General features: G+C 44.4%; 1 protein-coding gene across 6 annotated transcripts in view; it reads left to right on the top strand.

The window, feature by feature from the left end:
* The window catches only part of WT1 (WT1 transcription factor), a 293,498-nt gene that overhangs the window by 262,652 nt on the left and 8,022 nt on the right, over positions 1–22,824 (top strand). For all 6 annotated transcript variants that reach the window (XM_078680844.1, XM_078680845.1, XM_078680843.1 and 3 more), the window contains 2 exons: positions 185–335; positions 21,175–21,264. In XM_078680844.1, the coding sequence (XP_078536970.1) occupies positions 185–335; positions 21,175–21,264 (241 nt within the window). The remainder of the gene's footprint in view (positions 1–184; positions 336–21,174; positions 21,265–22,824) is intronic.

Here is a 22,824-nt window from a genome sequence, read left to right as displayed (position 1 = left end):
CCCCCCTTGGTAGAGTAATCAACAAAGGGCAACCTCTGGACACATTTCTAAATCTTAGACTCTTTTCTGCAGTAAATAACAACGGTGTTACATAACGTGCTGTATTATAAGAGGCTACTGAAAAAGTCATTTTATGTTGGAGAAAACTTTAAAGCAGAAAACAATCAATAGGCTCTTTTTTCAGGAGTTTCGACGGGTGCCGGGAGTGCCTCCAACAATTGTCAGATCAGCCACCGAGACAAATGAAAAGCGGCCATTTATGTGCGCCTACCCTGGCTGCAATAAGAGATACTTCAAACTCTCACACCTACAGATGCACAGCAGGAAACACACAGGTAGGATTGAGAACCTTGTAGTGGGAGGTGAAATTGGGTAATTACAACCATTTGTTCTTTTGTGCACTTGTATCCTCGTCTGTGTGTCTCTTTGCATGTCTATTTCTAATTGGTTTTTAGCTGATTCCCAAAGATGATAAATGATGGCTATACACACTATATTGTGGTACATACATTTAATTGTGTGTGTAACGTGCAAGTGTTCTGTTCTCATGTACATTCCTCCACTAGTCCAGTCTAAATTACATTTCGCAAATTATGCTTGTTAACATATTCAAGTAAACTGGTTGTTTATACCTATTTTCCTAACCATTCATGTGCAAACTGTAAGCAAGGAATGCAATATACAAGTCTATGATTAAATGCAATTCTTTCCTTTAAAGTGCATTTTCTCACATTTACCTCTCCTACAAAACATTTCATTTAAATAATGTAAAGATTGGATACATTGGTGCACTTACTTGTACTTTCTCCACCGTCAAGGGCATACATGTTAAAATGTCGGGAAATAATATAAACATTGTGAACTTATGGGTGTGTGTGCTTGCATTTCTGGAGCAAATCCATTGGATACACAATCAATAGCGATATCTGTGTTATTTTATGTGGACATTCTCTACAGTGCGTGAAAAGATAGAAATTTACTTCGGGAACCCATACATTGGGGGTCAAGGGCACAAGTGGAAAAGGGTGAACACATGAGGAGGAAGTCACGGAAAGCAGAGTCTGACAGTCAATTTATACATTTATTTTTCTTAAACCTAAAATATCACAAAAATTAGTGTTACAATCACATTTTATATATAATAAACATGTCTGATTATAAAAATACATACAGAGAAAAGAATCCCTTTCCTTTAAAGAACTCTCACCCACCAGTGGCACCCCTTGGTGCCATGCTTCTTCCCATTTCTTTGCAGAACGGGGCGTGCTATAACCTGTGAGATGCACATTAGCACTTTGTTGGAAAAGGAATAGGGTAGTAAGTGGGGGTAGGGTTATTCTTTGAAAATACCTGTCTGGTATCCATAACATGTTAATCTGGGAAACAGCCGGTATGATGAAAAATGAGAATGGTTAGGAAGTCCCAGGGCTCTAGTTACCGCTACTTCCTCTTAGGGTCAACATGTTTCTGCCACTTATGTTACCACATGCTTTTGGCTTTTGTCAGATTGATCATAGTACCACAATCCACATCTATTCCATAATGATGATTTAACTGGTGAATTTACCATACATACATTAAGCACACCTAAATCAACTATTTGGAGAGTCTGACCAATGAGAAAAGTTACCAAGAGTGTGGATCTGGGGGCCGACCACCGCTGGCAACTCAGACAATTCAACAATTCTAACATCTCCTGGGTGGTCAACATGATATCCTGCCAGTGTAACTAGAGCCCAGGACTTCCTATCTTTTTCTAGTTTTAATAATAACACTGGCACCCAGATTCGAATGTTAGGACTACCAGGCAGGTGTTTTTAAAGAGCAACCATATCCCTATTCACTATCAGGCTATAGCACTCTCCGTTCTGCAACAAAATGGAAATACCTCAATGACAAAGCATGCCACCAAGGAGGTGGATGAGAGTTCTTTCAAGCAAAATTGTTCTTTTATCCTTTAGTCGATGGAAGGGTTCTTAGATTGACCCGGTCGAGTTGGGCTGTATAGCTTGTGTAAAGTTCTGTGTCAGAGCAGGGTTAGCCTGTGCTCTACAGCACCTCTTCACTCTACTTAATTTGTTTATGTATTAAAATACATATTTATTTAATCAAAAGGAGAACTAAAATTTCCTATATTAAAATGTTTTCAGATTAAGAGCTGTGATCATAAGGTTCTCAAAGGAACATGTTCTCTTTTATCTGAAAAAAATTGTCATAAGTGTTCAAAATTTCTCAGTTAATAGATTCTTATATCATATAAATGTTAAAACATGCTAACCCTTTGCATTTCGGCTTGCAACTGACTTAAAGAAATGCTCTTTGTCTTTTTTTCAATATTACAAAATCAACGACCATCCAATAGAAACCGAGATAAAAATATATTTTTGTTACATTTTTGAGACACTGTTGTTTGTTGAATAGCAAAATACCACCGTAATGGGTCTGGTACTACCCTTTGAGTGAGCCGTCTGTTGTTTGAGTTTTAGCCAAAAAGCTGGGTGTTAAAAAGGGACTGTAAATCTATTCTGGTTTACTTAATTGCTCTCAAATTCAATGCTTTTTAAAATATTCTTTAGGTTAAGTCACCTGCTGCATAGATCTTTCGGTGCTCACAATTTTCAGGGAATATTAATAATGGTGAGATAACTCACAAGCTATCTCGATGTACAGGTACGTAATTGACCACCTGCGACCCTCAGGTGGAGGTCTTTAGCTCTCAAACAATACCTTTAAAACAGGCTCATTAAGCCAAGAGATGATTGAAACTGCCTATTCAGGGGTTTGTTTTCTTGGATGGAAAAAAATACCAAGGTTGTAATCTGTGGTACTGTGCAGTACACAGCACACAGTTGCAAGATTTCAAATCCCCTCACCCTTTGAGGGACAGTCACTGCTTGGGATGCTCGAACCATTTTGACTGGCTTCCCAGCACAATTATCTAAATACAGAGTCCACTTCTAACCGGTTGAAAGTCAGTAATGAGAATGTCGTCTTATATCTGCTATTCGAATTGGATGCTTAGCCTGCTTTGTCAGTTCACTGAAGAGGAGGGCAGCCTCAGCACAAGCTCCTCCATTTGACTTCACTTGCAGATGGGATTTTGGCGTCTTTGCAAATCAAAATGCACTCCAGTCAGATTGAAAAAAGATAGATTGTGTTGGATCAGCTTTTCTTCAGTGCACTGTTGCCTATCCAAATCAAGTGATCAGCAGGCATGAATTGTTCAACGCTGTATGCATAAAGCCAATGCATTTGTCCATTGCTGTTTTGTTTGGTCTTCTTTGGACAAGTGGTGTCATTATTCTTCAATGTTTGATCTTCTGAAACTCTTTACCCGTCTCCTAGATACCATTTTTCTACCTTTATTTTTAGGTTTCACGTGCACAGCGCTTGTGAATTCTATTGTTAATATTAATTTTAAAAGGGGCTTACATCCTGCCCTTGCTTTTCAGTGGTTGGTATGCTTGCCACTTACTTTTCCTTCATTTCTATTGGTTGTAGAATGCATTTTCTGTTGCTCTTCATGTGTTCTTCTTATCAGTATCCCAGGGCCCTAGTAATCCTTTTCATCCTTGCCAAATGTCTTTCTGAGCAAGCACGTCAGCACCCCTGCTTTTCCCCTCAGCCCCTGGCAGCAGCTCGATTTCCCTTGCGTCTCTTCCTACAGATTCTTATTGTTTCCGCACAGGTAATGTCATTTGTGTAGCGCAATCCCTATTTGAGCGCTTTACATGAGCATCACAGGCAAACAGCAAGATGTTTAAGCATCAATATATCACCGTGGAACAGCTTGGCGGCTTCCACAAATACAAGGTAATGTGCATTCTGCCAGGCGGACGCTCTCATCTCTCTGCTTATCCCTTTACAATTCCTAGAAAAGCATTTGTTTTATAGTGTTCTAAATACATGAAAGTCCAAAAAAGCTTTCACCATTCCCACTCGTGCTGTTCTAACACAAACAAAATTCACATGCTCCATCCCTGTGCCACGCTTCCCATGCTTCCTTTAATCTGTCATTCCTCACTGCTCTCATGAGGTAACAGACATGCAACACCTCCGGTGTAGCCCGCCTTCGCATGGGATGTACTTTACAAGGCCCATTGGTATCTGAAACCAAATTCTGCCTCTCTACTAATACAGTTGGTATCAGCCTTGTTTAAGGAGGTCGGCGCTGCCGTTTAACATCTCTGTCCTGGTGTTCACCTAAAATAGTAGAGCATTTACAGCTCAGGCTCTGCATTTCTACCGATGAAACTGCAACGAAGAACAGAAATGCTCCACCAGGAGTCAGAAAAAGTGAGCAATCGTTTGTACGGAATTCGTCTTTTGTATTGCAGTTGCGATAAACGTTCTCCATGTACAATCAGTAAACTAGTTTGCCCGCAGCAATGATAACTCGTTGTCACCACTCTTCATAATTAAAGTTGCCATATGGCACAATGTCACAATGTAAGAAATATTCAAAACTTTAATTTCTGTTGAACAGCAGTGCACTCTGGGAGTTGTAGTTCCAGCTGACCTCATGAATTAAGTCTCATTAAAATAATGGTTTATTAATTAACAGCCCTGTATTGGAAATCTGCTTTGTGGTTACCAGGAGAAATCTGGAAACCTTTTCCAGTCCATGTTATTATTTGTTTGCTCTCTCCATGCGCTGTAAATAATATGTGGTCCTCGTCTTCAGTTTAATGGTACTGGTTTGGAAGGACTGTTGGTTGATTTGCACTCGCCATCTTTCAGTCCTGTGACCTGCATCCTAAAATAGATGTTGGTGGTAACTCTTTTAGGTGTTTTGTGTAAGTCTCTAACCATTTGTAGGTGGGTAACCGTGATTGCCACTCTTGTTCTTAGATCATGGATATGCTTCAGAAAGCCTCCCAAGCATCTACAAATGATGTATATGTGATGGTCTGAGTAAAGCTTCGTTTTATTTTCTTGTTTATAAAAGGTGCACAAAAAGTAGCAGACACAGAGAAGATAAGCCAGTTGGACCTCAAGATTTTCAGAAACTCTTGAGACAGGACAAATAAATAATTTAAAAAAGCATTGGCAAAGCCCATAGGTTTTACCTATGTGCATTCAATTGACTTTGACAATGTTTTCTCATTTGCTAACGAGCACCCCATACAAGTGCATCTGTATGCTGTCTTCTCTCCTCCTCTGCACTCTTCCCACATGTTACTGCTATAAACACCTGTTTACTCTAACTTCTTCTTCACCCCGCACCCTTGCCTTGCACTATGAGAGGTCTTCCAACCCTCCTCCCATGTTGGTTGCTTGCCCGCTCTCCTCCTGTTTCCTCTTCTGTCCATATTGTCTTACAGCAAATCAAACACTGACATGGCAGAAGCAGACAGTCCTATCAAGTCTATAAAACATACTTGGAAAATGAGAACTGATACTAAATAATGAAATGCCAATATGGCTTATTCCCCATCAAATGTTGGAGTGTTTATGCTATTTGGGAGCGAGACCATTCACAACCACCAGCAGCATGACTGTGATCTTCCACTTTGCCAACCACAGCTGCCAAATCGCATTTTCCTTCTAACCCACCTCCTGTATAATGGTTGCAATTCTTCACCTTTTTCTAATGAAGCCCCAGTTTTCATGCCCTGCTTTGATGCCGAGGTTGCCAATGATAAAAGCACAGATGGCATTTAGGGGCCACCACCAGTTGCTGTTGTGACCTCTTGTTTTCCGTTTGCTACACCTGATTGAGAGGATCGCACTGTGCAAACACCTGGAATAAAAAACATACCCAGCTCTCTAGCAACCATGATTCCTTTCTGAAGTTTGTAATCAGACAAGCCCCAAATTCCTTAACAGCCTTTCACTCATGTTAGGGGTGATTTAAGAGACGGAGTGGTTGAGAGAAGAAACCTCCTACTAATGCTCCTATTTCAAACCATACACCTGTAAAATGAGTGCTGTGTTGAAGCTCTTGTGGTACAACTCGGGTTTTCAGAATAACCATTTATGAATTTTGGGTTGGTATGAAAACGACTGCATTCAGCGGCGGCGCCTCCATTAGGGCAGAGGAGCGCCGCCACCACCCAAAAAATCTAACGATAATAAAACGGGTTTTAAACCTGTATTATTATTGTTTAATTTTAATCCCCTTAGACCCGCCCGCCAGGACTCTGATAAGTCTGGGGCGGGTCCAGGGGGAGTGGTAGTGCACTCGCTGGTCCCTTCTCTGCGCATGAGGGTTTGGCTGGCCATTTCAGGCCAGCCAAACCCTCATGTGCAGTGAAGCTTTCTCCAGCTCCACCTGCATTGCTGGGGCTGGAGAAAGCAGGCACAGGCTCCCAGTATGTCTGGGAGTGCAAAGTCCCAGCGCTCAGGCCAATCCTGACGCTGCGTTCATGCAGTGTCAGGATTGGCCGCAGTGCATTCTGGGTGCAGGTGCCCAGAAGAGCTCGATGCAGCGGACGGCGGCAGGGATCAGGTAAGTAATTTTTAAAAATGATTATTATTTTGTACCCCGATTCCCCTGCTCCCCAGTTCCCTCCTCTTCTGGCCCGCCCCTCTGGCAGGGGACGGTCCGCTACTGACTGCACTGCAAACCTTACTTTATTCCTTGAACAGGAGCAGTTTTTTACAAAAGTTAAATAAGTCCTCAGTAACCAAACATGGGTCTCGGTGTTTGGGTAAGGGGCAGTAGTAATTATTTTTTTATAGATCAGAATGGTACAGAAATGTGTGATGTCGTTACTTTTTTCATTTACATAAGATAGTGGAAAAATATACACTAGTTCTTAAACCTACCGAGCTATCAAGTTTCCTGATTTTGTGAATGAGCAGCTCATCTTTTCACTTTGCATTTTGGAACCTGTAGTCTTTATTCTACAATGACACTAATACACTAAAGGGACCCGTATGCAATGAAAAAAAAAGGATTGGATGAACTATTCTCTCATGGAGCTGGAAACGTTAAGAACTCTGCCATTAGAGCACATGTTTAGGATTTGGTTGATCTATTTAAACCACACCCTCAATTAGACTTTTTAGAGTGTCTCCCCCCTCCCCACACACACACACACTTTTTTGGTTCCCACTTAATACCCTAACCATGTCCTTCCCAACAGGGCCGGTCTGCGAATTCAAACCGGCCCTGGCAATTTAGTTGGACCAGCCGCGGGGTGGGGTGGGGGGAAGGTGGGATGTGTGTGCTAAACACTGCATCTGCTTTTGTTACAAAGGGATGATACTGCAGCTATGCTGCAAAACCGCCCCCCGGTAACAAAAACGGCCCCCCAGGGTTCCAAAACTGGCCCCCACCCTTGCAGCCTACTGGGTAAATGCCCCATGTGCCCGCTATGGCCATTCCCTCCCTGCTTCCCAACTCTGGTCCCTCATGCTTCTGGTCACTTTGGCACCTTTTCCAGCACCATTGTTATGATCTTATCTTATGAGAATTTGTAGAGCGCGTTTGTCATCTGAGTGGTATACAGGTGCCATTGAGCTTCTCTGTCATCCTCAAATTCAGCATCCTTTCAACCTCATTGCTTCTAATCTATTTTGGCAACTTTTTCTTGGTATCTGATAGATGGTCACTTGTGACCAGTTGAAAAGTACATAGAGATGTACTGACAGGCCTCAGAAAGTAATCTGTTCTATTGTAGCAGCATGTGGTGGGCTGCTGTGCAACTATAAGTTGCATTGCATGTTAAAATTGTTGCACTGAATCATCAATGCCATGATCCTTATTGGTATTTTTCACGATCTCTTACTCATTGGCAAATTAAAAATAATATTCACCAACAAAGAAATGGCAGGGTTTAAAGTAAGTTACCTGAAACACTGTGTGGGGCTGCTGTAAAGACCTAATGGGTGCTACCTAGTTCACACATACTCACTTTGCTGGATCTCTTGTAGGGATGTGTCAATAGCCTCGATGCCTAGGCTTACCAAAGTAATTATTTTTAATGCCTAACAGAGCATCTTCTTGTGCTTAACTTCTTCTGGTTAAGATGGTGCTTTGGTAATACATAGCTTGCAAAGAGGCCTGCTTATGATATCTTCATGCATTCACCTTTTGACCCAGTACTAGTGCAGATTATGGGCAGGGTTTCAGGATTGGCCCTATACTTGACTATAAACTAGAATTCTTCCATATTGTCTACAAAGATGAAGCAGAAATGGTGTAAAATGGCTTTCCATGTTGTTTCAAATTAAAAAATAGAAGCCGAACATCCCATTGTTATGATTTCGCCGGCACATCTCCTACCTTTTAAGACAGTGTTAGCGTGTGGGCTCCAGACCGCTTCCTACACATCTGTCTTGGCCCACTCCCCTCCCAGGTGGATCATCTCCCCTGGGAGAGTGGCTTGCAGCTCTATGGCATCTGCAGAGTGGCAGGAAGTGTCTGAATCCATCTGAGAATGATTTTGTATCTCCACAGGTTTTTCCAATTTTATCAGGCTCCTTTTGTGCTGCATTCCCAATGACATAATTGCATTTGTCTAATGTGCACAGAAATACCGGTGAACTTTTAAAACGTTTGACATGTTCTCATGCGGACGGATTGATTTAAAACACTGTCACAAGGGCCCGGGTTTAAGTTTTGCCTGTACACGGCATATGCTGTGCTTCTTCGGTTTTTCCGTCCCCATTACCTAGGGCCATATGTATGAAAACATTTTCCCATAGACACAGAATGGGTAAAACCCTTTGATACATCTGGCCCCTAATCTTGCTATATCTGCACCCATTTCAAGCGTACTTGTCGGGAGCATGTTATTTTCTTGTTTTACTGCCCTTTACTTTATCTCCACGCTTTATAGTACCACCAGTAACAGCACAATATATTGCCTTTCTCAATAAACAAGCCCTAATACTTTCAGTAGCGGCTGCTCCTTAACACCGGTGGAGGGAATGAAGCGAAAATAAATAACACTTACCTGTGCGCTGCCGCCTACCGGTCCTCTTCGCCTGCTTCCAGGACTCCAGTGCACGAAACAGGAACAACCCAGGCTTCCAGATTCCCATAGCCAATCATGACACTGCTGATAGAAGCATCGTGATTGGTCTGAGCACCATGGTTCAGTGCTCAGAGAAGGAGTGGGAGCCTGGGCGTGTTCTGCACCCAGGCTGTAATGCAGCCTGGGTGGAGAACATTCAAAGTGCGCACGACTGTTGGCCCGAAATGGCCATCCAAACATTCATGCACACTTAGGAGATGCCCACTACTCCGCCCCCTGTTCTTCTTACACAGGCCAGCCCGCCCCGCTCCACCCCATACCAGGTGAGCAAAGACAGACAAATAAAATGATATTAACAATGTGTTATTACCATTTTATTTTTCCTTTTTCACCAACTCACTGTGCAGTGGGGTGACTCTCCTCTGCATTAGCGGAGGATCCGCTCTTGAACAATTTAACAGAGTTTCAGCACCTTATATTGCACAACAGCTCACCAAGCTATAACACAACACAATACAGCTTATTATTATTCACCAAGGCGAAGCCTGTTGCATTTACCAATACTTATTTAACGTCTTACTACTGACACCTATAAAATAAATCACAATTCGAGCGATTGACCTAAAAAGAAGGTCATGCCTTTTAATTGGGCTGTTCGTGCACTGTGAGGGCTGTTAATTTTTAGCCTGGCTGATGAGGGGTGTGTCCTTGAAACCAGTCCCAGGATGCTTGTTACCGGTTCAGGGAAGATCTGGCTTGGCAATTCAGGCTGGACTGTTGCCATGAGGCACAGGGGCAAGACTGATTTGCATATAGCTGGGTCTGAACTGAGGTGGCGAAGTGAGCTAAATAACGATGATGGATTCAGCCCAGATCTGTGCCTGGGGTGAGTGTCTGAAAAGTGTCAGCGCTCCGTCTCTCATATCTTTGTGTTTGCTTTGTTCGCCCTAAGTTGGCAGGGTATGCCCATACTTCGGTCCTTTGCTCATTTTGCCACTGGATTCAAGCTAGCCTGGCTGATGAGGGGTGGTACCCTGAAACCGGTCCCAGGATGCTTATTTACGGTTCAGGAAAGACCTGACTTGGCAATACGGGCTGGATTGTTGTCATGAGGCACAGGGTCAAGACTGATTTGCGTATAGCTGGGTCTCAACTGAGGTGGCGAAGTGAGCTAAAGAACGATGATGGATTCAACCCAGATCTGTGACTGGGGGTGAGTGTCTGAAAAGTATCAGGCTCCGTTCATCATCTCTTTGTGTTTGCTTTGTTCGCCCTCAGTTGGCAGGATATGGCCTGACGTGGGTCCCTTGCTCGCTTTGCCACTGGATTCAAGCTATCCTGGCTGATGAGGGGTGTTACCCCGAAACTGGTCCCAGGATGCTTGTTTCCGGTTTAGGAAAGATCTGTCTTGGCAATTCGGGCTGGACTGTTGCCATGAGGCACAGGGTCAACACTGTTTTGCATATAGCTGGGTCTGAACTGAGGTGGCAAGGTGAGCTAAAGAACGATGATGGATTCAACCCAGATCTGTGACTGGCGGTGAGTGTCTAAAAAGTTTCAGCGCTCCCTCCATCATCTCTTTGTGTTTGCTCTGTTCATTTTTATCCCATTCCATCCCTGTAGAGCATATGTGCGAAATGAGATTCCAACCAGGGAACATTCTGTTATTGTTTTTGCTTCGCAAAACAAATATTACTTAAGTTACAAAGCAGCAGATACAAGAACACTGAACAAGGACATTCAGATCTTTCAAATATCAAGTTTGACATCCTGGATATACTTTAAATATGTAATGATGTAACAAATCCTCTAAAGGGAAAGGAGATTAAACATATTTGTAATTTTCAAAAGATACATTTCGATATAATATATGTAATGGTATTTTATGAAATATGTCATCACCTCCACTGCCTTTCACAACTAGGCCTCAGGTTCACGACTGTTTTAGGAGAGTTCATACTGTAACAACCTAATCTCAGGATTTCTACATGTATAGCATGAATTTTCTAAGGTTTTGTGTGCGGGTTGTACCTCTTTTGTGGCATAGTCCTGAAGCAAAAACCATTTATATTTACTAAGCCATGCAAAGCCACTTTGCATGGTTTAGTAAATACAAAGCAATGCAAGGCAACACAAAATGCTGCCTTGCATCACTTTGCGTTGGGAAGGCTTTCTATTGGTGTTTCCGTGCATCAACCCATAGATGTTGGTGCATTCCCATATTTAGAAAGACTTGTAAACCTGGGAATGCATCAAAATGCCACACCTTCCTCAGTGATAACAAGGACAATTATCTTTCGTCCTGCTGGTTGTTTTCTATTTCCATATGTACTTTATTTTGCAGCACACATAGAAAGAGGACAGGTGTTACTTCCTACACAAAAAAATCCTGACTGTAATGTAGGCACCCTTGCATCAGGGTGCACAGGTGCCTGCGTTGGAACTAGGCAGCACATAGTGCACCAGCACTTGGAGGCTGCAGACATGCCCCACATATTAATTGATATGGTACATTTCTGCTGCCTCCCTTTCATGCAACGCAGTAAATTGCCTTGCTGCGCTGTGTGATATGTTAGTAAATAAACCCAAAGTGAGAACAATAGAAGGCTGAAGATGTAGCATGAAAATCATCATATTTATTATAAATTAAAATCATAGGCACACTTAAGTTGGAAAATATTACCTAGTCAATGTTCAATTTAACAACATTATGATTAAACATGAAATTTCGATAGAAGTCACTTTTGAACTTTTGAACAGTTATTATGCGTATTCACATTTGCAATAAACATTATTTTTGAAACCTTTATTTATACATTTTGCATCATTAAGCCTCAAAATATAATAAAATCCCAACATCCATAACAGACATTCCAGGAATACCAGGTGGAGACACAACACACCAGGGATGGGGGGACAGGGAGAAGGGGTTCCAAGCAAGTGTATACAACAATTCTGCAGGCACAGAAATCACACCATAGGTGTGCCCTATCAAAATATTTAGGTGTCCCTGGTACTATCCCTGGTCAGTATAGTGGAGTCGCAACTTTGGATGTCCAGTCCAGGCAAGTTGTGTAGGAAATAAGAAAGAGAGGGGGGCAAATGGAGGGGGGAATGCGAAGCAGAGCGGGGCCACCTGCCAAAAGGGGGGGGAACTCGAAAACATCAGAAGCACCAGTGAGACCCAACATGAGGACAGGAGGGGGCAGTCTAGAGACTAAGTACATGATGGAACCCATCATTCTAGACTGCATTACCATAGAGTGTCGTTTCTGTTGTTCTGCATAGAAACACTAACATTGTAAACCATCAAAGATAACACTAAACCAAGAAAGCCAGAGGCAGTCACCCACCTTCCAGGTAATTCAGTACGCAGTAGTAAGCCACAGAGGAGCCCGGTGGATGGGGCCCCCCACCAGCCCCACTGGCCGCTCCCAACCAAGGGGGAATAAGCCCTATGCAATCCGCACCATCCCTCTAGTCACAATGGATACGGGGCTAGTTCTCATGGCAGGTTTTCAGCAGGCAGTGGGAAAAGTCGGTAATAATCGGTGGTGGGTGGTGAGGAGAGGGGGAATGAGCAGGGAAGCCATACAGTAAGAAGTATGATGCCCCAGCAAGAAGAGGGACTGGAGACACAAGAGATCCAGTACAATTCTGAAGTGAGGCTGAGATAGCGACCAGGAACTCTCCCCAACCCTGGTCATAAACCTCTAGCTTTGAGTAAGTTTAAATGTGAACCGTTCGTGGAGAGACACTTGTGGAGCTCGGATCTATTCCTCATGGGTGGGGCATGAGGGCTGGTGCCAATGACGCTCAATGCAAAGTTTGGCCGCCAGAGCAGTGGCTAGCCACTGGTGGCTGTAAATATCCACGTCAGGGGCATCTGTAAGATAGTTGAGGAAGGCCAAATGGGCAGAGGGGCGCATGATGTGTGAGTGCTATCTCCATAGGTGCGTCCATGCCTTCGTCCAGTAGGATTGGGAAGCTCTGCAGCTCCAGAGGATGCAGTATATATTGCAAATTTCTACAGAGCACTGCCAGCAACGACTACGGGGCAAAAACTTCGCCTGACAGAGGCTCCTCGGTTCCAATACTACTTGCGAAAGATCTTGAAAAATAGAATTTGAGGCAGGACTCTCAAATGACCCTGTCATGGGTCTGTAGCAGGTCCACCCAGTCATCCGCTGAGTATTCTCTACTGAGGATTGTTTGACATTTAGTGTGCACCTGGTAGGGGGCAGGGCCAGAGTGTATATTTTTGAGGAGTACTCCATAGTGACTGGAGACACCCCCGACATTTGCCCCACATCTGTAGATACCATAGGATTGAGGAGTCTGGGAGGTCCACAGGTAGGGGACCTAGCACCAAAGAGAGACAATGAGACAGATGTGGGTGCTTCCAGTAATTAGACTGGGAGAGCGCATATCCCGAGCTAAGCACTGGCAACAGGTTCACTGTACCCTCACTGAGGAGGTTATTAATGTGGTGCAGCTCCTTTTTCTACCACAAATTTCAGCACCTGCGATATGAAGGGCAGAGTTATGCCATACCAGTGCTTGACTATTGAGTCACAGGTGGAAACCCAGGAGTCTGGGGCCTCCTACCAAGTCCACGATGTGGCTGCAAGAACCAGAACCAGGTAGGATGTGAGGGTTACAAGTAGCATAGTGGGGAAAGACAGGCAGGTCCCGTAAGGTATTGTTCAATCTGCACCCACGTCAGGCCTCCCCTTAAGAGTGCCAGTAAGGAGCCAGTTGAGAGAGGTAAAGGGGCCAGGCTGTAAAGGGACAAGTTGGTGGAGGGGCAGCCTGCCCGCCGTGGTGTCAGCCCACAATTTGGAAGCTCTCGATCAGGGCCGGTGACCACTCCAGACGGCAGGCCAGCCTCAATCCGATAAGAGGAGCACCTTGTGAATTCTCAGGGGTAGCATGCTGAGGACATAAGTGTATCGTTGGGCGGCCATCATTTTTACAGTATTCACTCTGCCCTACATCAACAGGTTCAAAGGCTGACTTTTAATGAAGTTGTGCCATAGTACCAACGATTATCCCATGTACATCTGCTGAGAGATGTAAGGCTGCAGCCAAGGGTTCGAAGACTATCAGGAACACCAGAGGGGAGAACTGGCAGCCCTGGCAGGTGCCCCTGCATATCTGGAACGTCTTGGACAGGAAGCCTCCGCATTTATCCTCTGCCATGGGGAATCGTATTAAATCATCTCCAAGCCCCATCTTAGACTTCACTCGAAAGAGTTAAAGCCACTCCACCCTGTCAAAGGCCTTCTCGGCATTGAGCGGACCTCCAATTTCTCCTCATCCTCATCCCAAACATGCTGCTGAAGGTGGGCAAGGGTCTCCAGATGGTAGCAAGAGGTGTGGCCGTGTACAAAGCCAATTGAGGCATAACCTTGCCCAGCCTTGCCGCCAGGATCTTGGCAAGAATTTTAAGACCCACAAGATTGGTGGTCTTTATCCTCTTTGAGGGTAATGATGCTGGAGGCCTTATTGGTAAGCAGTCCCAGTGTTCCATGTTCTGCAGCCTCCTTAAAGACTTGTGTCAATCAAGGGGACAAGGTAGCCTTAACCATTTTACAGAATTTTCCAGGTCAGCCATCTTTGTCTGGAATTTGTAGGTGGATAAGAAGGATATGGGCTCCACCACCTCCTCCTCTGTAATGTCAGCCTCCAAATATACCTCTCCTTAGGTGTGAGAGAAGGCAAAGAAAGTGGCTCAAGAAAATTAACTATGTTTTCCACAGAGGCAGTCAAATTCAGTTGGTAGAGTGAGGAGTAGAACTCTGTGAACCAGTTCACTATGTTGAGTCAGAAGGGAGCCCAACATTGCTCAAATAGTGATCACTACCACCTGTGAATCCCGTTGACACAACTGTGTGGCGAGTAGATGACCTCATTTTTTGCCCTCATCGTATTTACACTACTAAAGTTTCAAGACCACCTTCTCCGCAACTCTGGTATAGAGGATATTTAGTTCACATTTCCGTCGATGTCGATGTATAGTGGCTCTCAACCTCAATCCAAATAGTGTGACCCTGGCCTTGCACTTAGGATTGGCTGGCACCCTCCCAGGAGCATATGAATGAAACTCACCAGAAATAGCAGATTTGCTCAGAAACAGAGCATGCATCATTGCTAATTAGCAAGGAAGAAGTCAGATCTGCCACCTTAGGGGCTCTCAGACCGCTTCTTCCCAGAGTGACAGATTTCTAAGTGTTATATACAGTATGAAATGCCATATCAGCGGAACTAAAATAAGGCACGACATGGATGTGCAATGTCTGCACCATGCAAAACAGCCAGATATGGGCAGACCAGAAAGGCAGGCTCTGCACTGTGTAACACTATCATGTAGTCAAAGACAAGCATGGTGACCTGTAAGGGGGTATAGAATAGCTTGTTGAAGGTTGTCCAATCAGAGTCAGATAGGAAGCCCTTTTGAGCTCCAGGCCTCATGTTAATGTGATCTTATATAAGCATGAAATCTTTGGAAGTACATGCAAATGAATTTATATGGATATTCATATATATTTTGTAACAATACTCCCTTTTGGATAGACCTATCCATCATTAGTGTAAAACCAAAATATATATATACATATATATGTATGAAGGAAACATTAGTTACATATCTTTGGATGGCATTACACAGTGTTTGCATACAATGCATATATTGTCACATTGATACATCTTGATGAGATCAGTATTATATCAGCAGGCTGTTGTGATACCAGCAGTAAGTGTCCAGCAAATATTTTTCTCTGTGCAATGCATAGTGCTACAGTGTCACATTAGTCACTCAGTTCCTGGGCACTTTTTGCAAGTGTCAGTAATATAAAGACACGCAGTGAGCGGTCATCTGCTTCTCCTCCTGGTCCGCAGTCGTCTTGTTCAGGGGCAGTGTCACGGACCTGCCCTGCGTTGTCCTCTTCAGTCTATTTTTCTGCAGGTGCAGACCATCATGTGTACTTCACTCAACAGCATCAGTAGATGTAGATGTTGTGTCCCTCTGACACTTTATGATGGGTCCTCTTGGATCGTGGAAATGGTCTGGTCTGTCCTCTTCTTGACTGCTGTGTTGCTCAGGTCCTCTGGTGACAGATGGTCATCACTTTCTGGTACCGTCCTCTCAGGCGTTGAGGCACTGCCTTGCGTCTTCTCCCCTCAATCCATGGCGTTGGTTCACCATCTGTGGTCCAGTCCACCTAGAACTAAAAGAAACAGCTTTTATTTTTCTTGCAATGACCGTGTCTCCATAATCACTTTAGAAGTTTTTGCCACATTGCAGGCAGTACTAAAGTCAGAGCCTTAGGCCATTTCAGGCCTGTTCCATCAGTTGCTTTTAATAATAATATATTTGTTATATGTATTTATTTTTATTTTGGAGTTCATTTACTCCTCCTGGCCTCAAGTTGGAGGGTGGTATGGGGTATGCATGTTATACTTTATTCCCAAAAACAACCTCTTCAGCATAAATGTAGTCACTAAGTGATCTCCTTCTCCCACTATTTCTGCCCTGGTGGCTCCCTAGCCTTGGAGCGATGGCTTTACTGAAGTACTGTGCCTCAGTTGCTGCATTATTCTTCCCTGTTGGATACACCTCCATTCATTTTTAAAACATATCCACCCACACCAGCAAATACTTAAATCCATTCACTGGGAAGCAGCATGCATCTGCGCATTCATCAGAGGTTCCCTTTCACTGGGAAGCAACTTTGTAGGGTGTAGGTGTAGGCCTGTATCCACCAGCATGCCATGGGTGGGACAGTCGGGCCAAGGTCCAAGTCCAGCAGGACCATCCTGTGGTCTATCATGGCCACCTCCAGGATTGTGAAGCCCCAGAAAAAAGGTATGGGTAGGTATTGGAGAAGGAAATAACTTTGTTGTGAGAGAAGGAAAAGAAAGTGTATTCCCTATCCAAGGGATGCAAGAGGCGCCAACTATCGGCAAAGTCATAGTCAGAAAAAATATCACCAGAACCACTCTGTGAGTGTAGTGTTGAGGGTCAGGCCTATCAGACCTGTACAGAAACTGGACGAGGGGCAAATTTGAGTCTCCTCCCAAAATGACTAGGGTGCAGACAAAGGTCAGGAGCATCCAGGAGAGGCATGCAGAAAAGCCGGCCTTCTCGGCTTTGGGACCATAACTAGAACCAAGTATCAGTGTTTTTTCTGGAAAGGAAGCTTTGCAAAGACCCTGTGACTGTTATTGTCCGTCCACGTCTCAAGGACTTTGCAGGAGATATTCCAGTAGAGCAGAGTGGTTATGTCACACTTTTTGGTGCTACTGTGGGTGTGTGAGGGTGTTCAGCTGGTCCCCACTTTCGGCTACTGCAAATCACCCTGCTCACCCAATCCTGTTTAAGTTTCAAGGAGTCCTCAGTGGACAGATGCATCTCCTCAAAGTGTGCAACATCCACCCACTGTGTCCGTAGGTAATGCACTACCTGCTTGTGCTTAATATAGTGGGCCATGCCTTTACCATTCAATGTGGCTATCCAGAGGAGTAAATGCATCTGCAGACAATCGCTATTAGAGAGTTTGGGTCCCAAAGAAAGGAGCAAAATCTAGATCAGCCCTTCCAACGGTGGCCGGTCAGATGTATGGGATATCCATCAGGAGCTGGGGGAATGGGAGCAAAGAAGGCCAAGCTTGAAAGGGAAGGGAGAGGGGAGACAATGGGGTAGTAAAAGGGGTAAGAGAAAAGAAAACCTCTGTGATGTCTTGTGCTAGAACCTGTGCACTGAAGCGCTAAACACCCCTATGGCCAGAGAGTGTATCAGTAAATGTTGTGTGGGAGAAAATAGAGAGAGGGGATGGTCCTATGAGTCTTCACAGAGTGAAGAAATGAAATGAATCATGAGGGCCCACTGAGCCGCTAAAGAGGGGTGTCGGTCTGGGTCCAAATAGTCAACAGCAGCAGCGAGAGTGCCAGGACATAAAGAGCAGGCCAGAAGAAATCATATACGGCCTCAGGGCCCTAGCAGCATCAAAGATTATCATCCGGCATCCCAACAGTAACAGACCAGGAAACACACATGATTAGCCGGGGGAGACAAGGGGCAGTATTCAAAAGAGGAATGGTTTGTGGCCCAGAAAGCAGCAGCTGGGCACAGGAAGGAAGGGAAAAGAGAAATTAACAACCCAATATTGACACTCAAGTAGGTAGGGTACCCTGATCATTTGTGATCGGGGGTTGTTGGACACCCCCTCCTTCTGATCTCCTGACCGCTCATCAGGGCGGGGGATAGCATGATCCGTACCCCTGTAGAGATCTCACCTTGTCCCTGTTTCTTTCCTTTTTCAGAGCCTCCCCCACCTGATAAAGGCCCATGTAGTCCAATTTCATACGCTGCCCTGGTAGTAGGTGACATGGCATTTTTTGGGGTCATTATGAGTGTCTGGCAGGCTCGGTGCCAGAGGGAGTGGTGTGGCCTCCAGGGATGCTCTTGTGTCCATTGATGAGTCATCGTACTTGCCCTGATAAGTTTCTAGATCGCTGGGGTAAGTTAACTCCCTAGACCGCCTGATAGTCATCCGCATACGTGCCTGGTCGAATGACCCACATTTAATGTCCCAGCATTGAGGACAGGGCCATAGAAGGTGGAACTCTTTCCATCTGGTGTTGGTTACCAGGGAGTAATCTACTGAAACAGAGATGCTATGGCTTTCAAATTGTAACAGGGTCAAGGCATGCAACGCCGCTTGTATAATGGCTCTGGCATGTTGATGGTGGAGAAGGTAGGCAATAACTGGGTGAGGAGGATGATCAGGGGTGAGAACAGAGCCTGTGCGCACTCTGAAACTCCAAGGGTTCCAACAGGCAGCGCTCCAGCAGCTTGGGGGTAGAGTGCTGAGGAAGACCATCACGTCTTCTCCCTCAGGCACCCCAAAAACTGAAATGTTGTCCCACCGAGATCTGTCTTCCAGGTCCATGTCTTTGTGCATGAGGCAACAATGCTTCCTCCCCTATCCGCCAAGGCTGCATATTGTGTTTCTACCTGGTCCACTTGGTGCTCCATCGTATTCAGGCAGGAGTGGAAGGTGGTGACTTCCTGGCATAAGGACTTTACCTCCATGGTGAGATTAGTCATTTTGCTAGCCATTGTCAACAAGGTAGCCCATAAAACTGAATTCTCCTTCAGGATGGCCTCCATGGGCAGTGCCGAGGTCTGAGCTTGTTCAGGCAGGGGGTCAGGTGAAGCTGGTGGACTGGAGCATGCAACCGCCTCTCTAAAGAGTAGTTGGTGCACCTCCGGCTTGGGTTGTGGCACATGGAGGAGCTACAGATAGGAGCCTGAAGCCAAGGTGTTAAGTAAGAGAGGAGTGAGTCTTTGGTCAGCTAAGGGTGAGCTGGCATCCACGTCGATGACCCAGGGTCTACTTCAGACACCACTGCTTAGGCTCATAGGAGAGAGGAGAGGGTCCCCATAGAGAGGGTGGGTCCCCAAGCCATAGTCCATGGGGTTCTGATCTCTTACCCCTGTGTAGAGCTGAGGCACCTCCAAATGGCAGTCCCCCAGAGGCAAAATCCATATGTCGCCCACCAGTGGGGGGTCAACAGCTCAACAGGCAGCCGAGCATGCCCAAGTGGTAATCCTCACACCAGAGAAAGCATCTAGTGCCTCCTAGGCCAGATGTGGAGCCAGCCCAGACATGGGGGAAGAGCAAGTCACAGCACCAAGGGTCAGGTACAGCAGTCTCCGGCTCCCCTGTACAGGTTGTGGAGGTAGGGAGGAGCTCGCCCCTCAACCACTGCGCCATGCCTCTGAGACCATCCAGAAGCATCAACATTACACTCCAGTGAGGGGGAAGACATCAATGGATAGTGTTAGACCCTGATGGATATCTTAAGGGGCCTCCGGGTCTCAGTATCACTCCGCATGTAGACAGACCCATCTCAGTCTCTCCCAGCACCAGGGGTGTCTCTCAACTGGGACCTCCAGTCTGTCCAGGTGCAACTAGGCCAGCCACCAATTGCAGACACCTTGGCCTTGGGCAGTATCTCCTCTCCTGGCTGTCACTCTGCCAGTCTCCCCCAGGCCTTGGTAATAGTCATCCTCAGGTAGGCGGGCCCTCGCCCCGCGTAGAAGGATCCAAGAAAGGAAAGCTTGACTGGGCTGCAGCAGCCATTCCTCTGTCCAGTCCATCCTCTGCCCAGAAGGGGCGAGGGAAGGGACCAAAATGCCCAGCAACAGCTCCCAATGGGTTTCAGAGTCAGTTCCCCATCCAGAACGCGGCTGCCGGCCTCGGCTTGCTTTGATCAGGGCCCCTGTGCTCGACACCACTTGGGAGCTCTAGCTGGGGGTGACCATCTTGCTTCACACTTCGCTCCACCATAAATATTTTTTATGAAAGACATAAATCATGGTTATAGGATCTGAGAGCTAGCTGAGATATGGCCAAGTGACGCTCATTATTTAGGTCCTCATTAAAAGTGACCCGGAGAACTACAAGAGGCCTGAGTCCGTTTTAAAGACCAGTGGGGAGTTGTTAGAGGAGGTACTACCACTTAAGACTATTCTAAGTAGCTTAGTGTTTCTAGGCCTGGCATTCCCAAAAATTCAATCTGAACGTGAGGTAATGCGTGGGTATTTTTTTCAACATGTTTTCCGAACCCATCCACAACATGTTGTAATAATTCACACCAATGAAGCAGAAAAACTATTGTTACATATAAGCAAATTCTTTGCTGTAGGTGGACATTAAATGGACATTAAATGGGGATTGGGGCATTATCTGCGGAAAGGTAGATGACAAAGTCAAAAGAGATGATGATGTTGCCAAGTGAGATGTTGCATAGGTAGAAAAGGACAGAAGGGCAATTGGATGCCTCGAGGACACTCGCATATGTATGTGTGGCTATTTAGCTGTGGGAACAGCAGAACATGCTGTAATTGTACAAAAGTAGTGTAACTAAAATATTGCCTGACAGAAATATCATGCATTAAAAACAATTTGCAAAACTATTGTCCCATTGCAGTTAATAACAGAATATAGTGATATTTTTGCTAACGATACTCTGACATGCAAACTGACATGTGGCCAGTATGTTTGGTAAGTCGTGAAGAAGGAATGCACAGTTCCACCAAACCAATGCAAGAATAATGGTTTGAAAAATAATATAAAGTATTCAGGAATTTTGCAAATCCCGTATGACACATGATCACTTACCTTATTTCATTCAACGAATTTAGTGTGTGACTCAACAACAACGTTTTTACTTGTAGGTGAAAAACCATACCAGTGCGATTTTAAGGATTGTGAGCGGAGATTTTCGCGTTCAGACCAACTCAAAAGACATCAAAGACGACACACAGGTATGTGCACTAGGAATCATTGTTCTTATTTGCTTTCCTCTCCAAGTTTATATAGACAGCATAAAATAGTGTTTACAATTACCTAAAACAGTAGTAGTCTATCACACAGAGTAGATCATTCCATTTTACACAACAGTCTACACTTGGAATCAGTGATCAATGCATATGCAGCATTAGGAATTTAGCTAGTGCCTGTGAAGAAGGGCAGGAAAGAATCACTATCAAATTCAATGAGCGCAGGACTAGAACACAGTGAATGGTTGCTCCAGACAGTTCATCAATCAGTTTTACTGGTCATAGGTATAGTGCAGCGAGGAATAATGGCACAATTTAGATAAGGATAGTGTGTATATTTATATATAAAGCAGTGGAATTAGCTGCCCCCCTTGATAGACCCACCCAGAACTTCCATATGTTGATTTCGATTATTTCCAAACGTTGGATGTCCTTTTCTACCAATAGCTCAGCACCATAGAGCAGCAGATTGATATTTTTCTAAGTGTATGTCTGTCTCTCTCAGCATGTCCACGGAGTCGAGGCCCAGATCCCTATTCTATTTTGCCAGAACACCCACCACTGCTTTAGTCCATGTTTATATAAACCTGTGATTTCATTGGCGGAATTGAAAATAATGCTTAAATTATTTACAGACCTATGTTTTGGTCAGTTCTTTGTTTCTTTCGAAAAACGTTTCGCAGAATAACAGGAAAATGATCCAAATTATATTTCACTTTTTTCTTAAATACAAATCTCAGAAGGGGAGTGTGCATTTGTTTCTGACAAAATATGATCTTACATATTTTTATCCCACAATTAGTTTAACAAAATAAAACTTACTCATATATGGAAATTGCTTATCATTTTCCATAATGTCATCAAATTGGTGAACATTTAATTTCACACATGGCACTTAAATGAAACACCGATTCAAGTGAAAATCAAACAAAATTAACACATACTGGCAATGAATATCATCAGGACAAATCAGTATTTTAACAAATCAAATGCATCTTGACAAAAACAAAACATATTTTGCCACCACTGGGAGTGGAAGAAAAACATGACACTTAATTGATTTGGTCAATATAACACAATTAAGTCATAGCCAATTAGGTGGTAGAATACTGATAATGTCCAGAAAAATAGAAACAATGTCTTATTTATTTAATTTCCAAATACATACAGCTTCATTAGACCTGTCAAGCATTTGTTGTGGCGAAAGTAACCACGTCTACTTGCTCGTGGAGGGCCACCAGCCATTATTAGAGCTACTTGCTGCCTCAGAAACATAGTTTTGGTGAAAGGGCTGGAAGCACTTCCATGAAAACTGGAAGCACTTCCATGAAAACGGTTACACGTGGCAAATTACTGTGTCATGGTGGCCCACTTGGTATTTTTTCTTTTGCAGAACCATACAACAAAGTGTTTATGTTCTGTAAAAATATAAAAGCACACAGGGAGTATTCTCATAATCCCCGGTTAATTGTTCCAGCAGTTCTGTGGTGGATGGGCTGCCTACTCATAGGTTCCTGATGGTAGAGTCAGATGAGATTTTTCCAA

This window comes from Lissotriton helveticus, chromosome 3_1 (genome assembly GCF_964261635.1).
Source record: "Lissotriton helveticus chromosome 3_1, aLisHel1.1, whole genome shotgun sequence".
Classification (NCBI taxonomy): domain Eukaryota; kingdom Metazoa; phylum Chordata; class Amphibia; order Caudata; family Salamandridae; genus Lissotriton; species Lissotriton helveticus.
This window is presented reverse-complemented; position numbering and strand designations above follow the sequence as displayed.